Raw genomic sequence first — 7,704 nt, forward strand, 5'->3', positions numbered from 1 at the left:
ACACACACACACACACACACCTTTTTTTTCCTCAGTGTTAACCCACTCTTGTATTCTGTACAGAAGAAGCAGATGCTGATCTTAGCCTACTTCAGAGTCATGTACACAGTGGGTTACTGTGTTAGTCTGGCCAGTCTCTCACTGGCTCTGATTATTCTGCTGTTCTTCAGGTAGGCATCTCTACATCTCTGAAATTAATTTTTTGCTTTTGAATATTCTTGTCTCGTCTTTATCCTGAGCCTATTTTTGGTTCATTATTTTTTTCTGTTTATGTACTGTAACACACTAAGTAACACAGCCAGTATGTTTGTGTACAGTTTTAAACTATCTTATCATGCAATATCCTGTTGAAGGCTTCTATGATTTGTCATCATAGTAGTTTATCCTATGAAACAAGTGTTTATTCCATTTTGCATTAAACTTGGTCATATGTCTGATGCTGTTCATAGGCATTCTGAGAATTAACTGTTCCTTGTGTAAAGTGAACTGATGCAAAAACATATCACAGCAACAACCACTTACAGTAACATAAAAGAATAAAAAAAGAAAATAAGCAGACCTCAGTTTGGCCTTTAGAAAATGGGTGCTTTTCTCAAGAGGATTTTTCAGGTTCCTCCCTGCCCTCCATCATCAAATAAAAGAAACATGTTGCATGTGCCACACCTTTAACAGTCTGACTGAGGCTAAAACGTTTTTGTGGTGTGTTTAACGTCACCGTGACGTGTGTGATGTCTGCAGGAAGCTGCACTGCACCAGAAACTACATCCACACCAACCTGTTTGCATCGTTCATTCTGCGAGCGGTTTCCATCCTGAGCAGAGATGCTCTGCTGAGCAGAGACACTCCGGAGTTCAGAGACAACAGGGACATCTTGGAAGTGCTCAGTGATCAGGTTGGGAGACACGCACGCAGGCACACACATACTTACTCTAACCTTAACCATCACAACTAAATGCCTAACCTTAACTCTTACCCTCACCCTAACCATAACCTAATTCTAACCCTAATCCTAAAACCAAGTCTTAAACAACGTTAAACAGCCCTTTAAAGTGTGGGGTCCAGCATTCCAGCATTTTTGCCCCACAAAGCTGTCCGGACCCACAGTATATGTATTCCTGGTTTCGGACCTCAGAAGATGTAGTTTAACAAGTACACACACACACACACACACACACACACACACACACACACACACACCACACACCCACAACACGCACAGACAGCGAGAGAAGACAGCGAGAGGTAGGAACGAAATGATTATTTCAGGGATGTCTAAATTTGAGAGAGAACACAGTTCCATTGCATCAAAGAGCAGTTTTCACACTAGCCTTCACGACCAAGGTTTTGACATTCTATCCATCATACAAGTTGATAATACTAAGTAATTAATAAGTGAAATTGAGTCAAAACTGTTGGTTTACTGAGAGTTGGTCTCTCAAGACTTGAACCTGAAACGTAACAACAACCCATCACCCACCAGGCAGTGTCGGGCTGCCGCGTGGCTCAGGTGCTGATGCAGACTGTGTGGGCGCCAACTACTACTGGCTGCTGGTGGAAGGCCTGTATCTCCACAACCTGCTGGGATGATGGTATTCTCCGAAACCCGCATTCTGTGGATACCTTCTCATTGGTGGGGTAATGTACAGACTAGTCACACACACCCACACACACACACACACACACACACACACACACACAAACACACACAACACAGTTGAAATGAAAACATAAAAGGTGAATGGTTGCACGGTGGTCACACCGTGGTGTAATATCCAATATGATTAACAATCTGCTTTTGGGTTGTAAACATAAGTATGTGTGTTTTGTGTCCGGCTCCCCGTGTTATTTGTGGTTCCTTGGATTATTGTACGTTACTGTTTGAAAACACAAGGTGAGTCATTTTTATTGTTGTCTCTTCAATCGATTTTGTGGAGTTATCATTTAAAAAAACTAGTATTTCTGCTCGAACCTGTTCAACAGATGTAATTAAATTTTCCCTTTTCTCTTTTCATTCTTCACCCTTCCCAATACTTTAAAGGTCATGACATGGTGCTCTTTGGAGCTTTTATTTAGATACCAGCTGCCTCCTAAACTGTATCTGAAGTCTCTTTCCCAATGCGGAATTACAGCACTAGAGCCAGTCCACAATGAGCTTTCTTATGTGCCATTTCTGAGTCTGTAGCTTTTGAGGAGGAAGCGGGGGTGCGAGGTGGAGGCTGGGGGGTGTGGCCTAGTCCAACTGCCACTTTGCTTGTTTGAAAGCCATAATGTCTCACTCTCTATGGGTGGGCCAAATTCTCTGGGCGGGCAAAGCAGAGAAAGGGGAGGTAACCTTGCCCTTGACCTCATAAGGCGAAAGATCCAGATCAGCCCATCTGAGCTTTCATTTTCTCAAGGCAGAGCAGGATACCCAGGGCTTGGTTTACAACACCGCCATTCTAGCCACTAGGGGACCATAGTCAGCGGGGGGACTCATAGTAATGTTAAAAAACTCATAAAGTGAAATTTTCATGCCATTGGACTTTAATTTTTCAGGATATGTTGTTGTAATATGCTTACATTTTTGTTTGTAGGTGTTGGGAGGTAAACGAGAAAATGGCGCATGGTGGATAATCCGTCCTATCCTGATTGCCATTCTGGTAATGTACAACCACACACACACACACACACACAACACACACACACACCACACACACACACACCACACACACACACACACACACACAACACACACACAAACACACACACACAAATACACACACACACACACACAAATAAAATACTCAGTGTAAGTGGCAGTCTCTGGATGTTTCCTAAAACCTTACAGTCAATATGAATGCAGAACACGAACATCACCGGCTGGCAGGTGTACATGTAATCTGTACATTGTGTTTCAATGGGATGTTCCTCATCTTATAGCAATCATTGGCTTTCTCTCTCTGGGAATTCATGTCATAGTGCAGATAGCACACATGTAGACACATGAACTTCATTGATTCCTAGGGGGGAAATACAAATTTACACTCCATTGGTATTACAAATTTCAAACTTTCCCAATATACTGTATAACACAATTCACAAACGAGACCGTACATGCATTAATGGAGAGATGAGTGAGGGGGCCACCAATGAAAGGCGCCTGAGCAGTTGGGGGTTCAGCCCCTTGCTCAAGGCACCTCAGCAGTGGCCAGGAGTTTAACTGACTCCTCTCAGCTCTAAGTCCAAGTCCATCCTTGTTCCGTAGGGGGACACTACGTACTGAGTCCCGCTACCATGCACAGTCATGACCTGCAGCACTCCCTGTCACATTCAAAATACTCAACCATGTACCTCATCAGTACACACACACACACACACACACACACACACAAACATGTACATGCTCATTACATGTAATGTACATGTAATGAGCTAAGAATTGCTGAGGTTATATTTAACTTAGAGTCAGTCAGTGAATCATACAGTAGAGTAGTTCCAGCCTGGACTGTGTGACAGAGTGATGATGACAGGGTGGGGGGCAGTAGAGTGGTAAACGTTTTCAACATAAGCTATAGACTTTAAATCAAGGATGGCCTAAATTATTTAGATATGAATCTGGGTCTGAACTGTCCTCATTTGAACACACCATCGTGAGGATATAAATAACCCTATTTGTCTCCACTCAGGTGAACTTTTCATCTTATTCGCATCATCCAGATTCTGTATCCAAACTGAAAGCCCATCAGATGAGATACACCGACTACAAATTCAGGTGAGACACGTGGACATGGCTGTTAAAGTTATGTTCACCTTGCCTGAAAAAACACTGAAGGAAAAATGCTACAAACACATTGTCCCTACAATCGAACAGTGGCAAAACAGTATTTGCAGTGGACAGGACAGTAATTTGGTTAATGGTTTTTACAACATGGCTATCATAGTGAACATGGTGAACATTGTGAACCTTTAGTGTGGGAAAACCCTCCTTAGTGGATTAGAACAATATTAACATTAGTGGAGGTGCATAGTCTGATAATGTCAGCACTGTGATAGCTTGACACCACTTCTAATCTTTGACTGAAATAAGCAACCGTGTTGGCTTACATGGCTTTCCGATGACATGAAACGGTCATGAAGGTCCTTTATTCGTATTTTACCAATTGTAATTCCTGTGTGACTGAGACAACCTTTGATAAGCTTATATGACTGTCCTCACTTGAAGCTCACTGTAGCCATTATAAATAAACAGAAGACATGCATGCTGTAAATAAGTAGTTGTAAATATGCAATAAACCAAAAGCCAGCAACATAAAAAAGAAAGAGAACTGCAGGTACATTTTCAAAAGTAAACAAGATATTTATTGATATTAGCAGATGAATACTAATAGATATGGTTATAAATGATAGCAAACAACTTAGACATCTAAACATGACAAGGGGTCCCAGCTCCCAGCCAGAAAGGTCTGGAACCATTACCAGTGCTGTCTGTACGTATGCATATGTGTTTTGTGGGTCACATTTAAATCTGTAGAGGAACTAGTGATGATAAATTTCAAATAAATGAGTGGATTCAAAATTTCCCTCCTAAAGTAGTAGATTAGGTATAAGTGGGATAAAGGGAAATCATCAAGTACCCACCAAATGTATTAATTACAACATCATTTCAACATACTCTTACCTAACTCTGTTTCAGCCTTCTTATAGCAACATGTCAAACAACTGAATGAAAAGTATTTCAGGCTGAAGCTTCCGGAACAAGGAGCCGCAGTGGACACACAAACCAACACACACACACACACACACAACCAACCAAACACACACACACACACACACACCACACAAACACACAACACCCTCATGGCTATCTCGCACAAATGGTCTGATTTACAAAAATAATTTCCTCAAGCAGCATCTCCCACAATGCTCTGCTGGAGAAAGATTAAGTACCACTTTTCAGCCTGGGCAGCTGGATAGGGAGACTGTCCTTGACTGGAAAGTAGGTGACATCTACCCTGCTTTGGGTCTTTGACCAAAACACTGAATAGATAACAGATATAAAGTTCTGGTTTGTGTCTTTCCCTCCAGAAGGCCAATCCACCCTGACCCTGATCCCTCTGCTGGGGATCCATGAAGTGGTCTTCGCAGTGTGTGACAGAGGAACACACGGATGGCATCCTCCGCAACGTCAACTCTTTTTCCAACTCTTCTTCAACTTTTCCAGGTACAGTTGGGACTTTGTATATCCACCGGGATGAATTTCATCAATCATTTGTTTATTAATTTAGCAGAAGCCGTTTTCTTGATAGGAACAGCATCCCAAAACACATTTTATGGTATTTAACATTGGGTCGACATTAAGAGTATTTCCCCTCTTCACAGGGTTCCTTCGTAGCCATCCCTTACTGTTTTATCAACAAGGAGGTAAGTAGTGTGTCATGTGTGTGCAGCATGATACCAAAGTGAGTGTTATAATATTCAAGCACTGTGCACCAGGATAACAGAGGCTTGACATAAAATACTGAATAACTAAAGGAATTGTGGTGGGGCTTTTCAGTGTCCCTCATAGTCGACAATGATTCTCCCAATGATATGGGCAATAAAAAGACGTTCTACTTGAAAGCAAACAGATGATCACTGCTAAGGTTGACGAGTGTCTTTAAAGACTTGAGAGAACTGATTTACAACTCTACAACAAGAGTTTGAGTCTGAGTTTCAGATTAGTTAGTTTTATTTATTTATTCATCTGTTATTTAAAAGGGACAATGCATATCAATTCACATATTTGTGTATACACTCAAAATGAAACGTGCCAGATTTGCAAAAAAGCTCATTTTCATCTGTAGTCCCTTGGCAGATCAACACATCATCATATCCCATTAATGAAAATAATGCAAGAACGATAGAAAGCAAAATAATAAAGAAGAAGAAAAAGAGAGGGGGGCAAAAAAAATTAAAAATAAACAAAAAGTATAACAGAGAAGGGCAGTACCTAGGATGAGGTAAACCAGCTATTGAGGATGCAGTTTTGATTGTTTAATCCATTCTCTTGAGTGTGATTTTAAATGACGCTTTCTCTGGGTTCAATAGGAAGGCAGTTCCAATAATTTGAGGCCGTATAAGAAGACTGTTTGGCTAAACTTACGTCGATACTGCACAACGCAGTCTGCTGCCTGTTGCCCCGCCACTGCTGTCCTCTGTTGTATAAATTCACTCAGGGTAGGGTGCAAGCCATGGATATTTTGAAAATGAGGCAGGCATCTAGATAATGTACAAAAAACTGTCAAAAGTAACAAGTTGTATTTAGAAGCAGTATGGCAGTGGTGAAGCTAATAGGTTTTTGATCTAGTGATTTTAAAATGGTTATAAAGGGTTTCTATCCATTTTTATCAACTCGGTGTACATTTAGTTTAAAGGTGTCCTGATGCTTTCTTTAGATTTTCCATCTTTGTAGGTCCTGCCCAAGGACTTTTGTCTTCTGATTTTTCTCTCTTTCTCTCAGTACCTCATCCTTGCTCGCAGTGCAGGCAGAGATAAAGAAGAAATGGCAGAGGTGGAAGCTGGGGATGACCGACCTGGTGACCAGAGAAACACTGGCAGCAACACGCCACAGGTGCGCGCCAATGCTGCAGCTTGTACATAAGCTGTATTGGCTGTAGACGACCAAAATGTTTATTGTATGAAGTTGTTTTTTTCTGCTGCGTTCTATACAGGCCTTGTGTATCGAAAGAAACACTCTAAATTAGATTCTTTGTATGACGGCATGTAAACATGGAAACTGTGCTTGTAAGCGTCTTTCAAAAGTCGAGCGCTGGAAATACTAACCTTTACCTGGCCTGCCCATCAGTCATGTGCAAGCTTTTTTTCACGTAGGTCACACGGTGGCATAATTTATGAATGTTTCCATTACTATTTTTTCTGAAATAGATTATAGCTGTTGCTTCAGTGATTCACATTCAGTTGTTTAAAATAATGTGTTATAGTGTGTTAAAACCCCATTGGTTTGTTTAAAACAATTTTAAATCATCGTTTGAAAGAGATACTGCTGTTACAAATGTGCAGCCTAGTTATGATCCATCCCTCCATCATCCTCCCTCCATCCATCCATTTCGTGAATCCTAATCAGTGGTGTAAAAAAAATAAAAAAAAAAAAAAAAATCGATCAAGCTCCCCAGTTCAAAATTGATTCGTAGATTTCCAAAACTCGATTTATTTATTTATATTTTCATTCTGCAATGGGTGTGTACTCACATGGGAAAATAACTAAATTACATTCTGAAAATAGCTTTTTTAATTGAGAGGTTTTGAATTGAATCGAGCCTAAAAATCATAAACAAATCGTGACAATTTCTGAATCGTGCACCCTACTAATCAAGCTAAAGTAAAGGGATTTTCACATATAAAGCTAGATGAGTCATATGTCCCATAGGGATAACCATTTCACACACATCTTCTTTCCATAGCACCAACACCACATATGGAACACATAAAACATGTAACACGTACAGTACACATTAAGACACCCACATAGCATATCAAATGTGAAAACTGCAAAGCAACGGGTGGTGGGGGCAGTATTGTAGTTCTTCCGCACGTCATGGCTGGGGGGACAAAACCTTTTTTTTTTTTTTTTAAATGGCTTTAGTCAGTTCAGTGCCTTGTGTCGGTGCCCAGATGGAGTTGCGTGATTCATGGGCGGTCCTGTGTCGCGCTAATGTCGGCTCGGGT

General features: G+C 41.0%; 1 protein-coding gene across 1 annotated transcript in view; it reads left to right on the forward strand.

Moving 5' to 3' along the window:
* The window catches only part of gipr (gastric inhibitory polypeptide receptor), a gene marked incomplete in the record, with an annotated part of 24,750 nt that overhangs the window by 6,373 nt on the left and 10,673 nt on the right, over positions 1 to 7,704 (forward strand). The window contains 2 exon segments of the mRNA XM_032512114.1: positions 64 to 170; positions 739 to 892. Coding sequence (XP_032368005.1) covers positions 64 to 170; positions 739 to 892 — 261 coding nt within the window.

The sequence above is a fragment of the Etheostoma spectabile genome, chromosome 3, assembly GCF_008692095.1.
Source record: "Etheostoma spectabile isolate EspeVRDwgs_2016 chromosome 3, UIUC_Espe_1.0, whole genome shotgun sequence".
In the NCBI taxonomy this organism is placed as follows: Eukaryota; Metazoa; Chordata; class Actinopteri; order Perciformes; family Percidae; genus Etheostoma; species Etheostoma spectabile.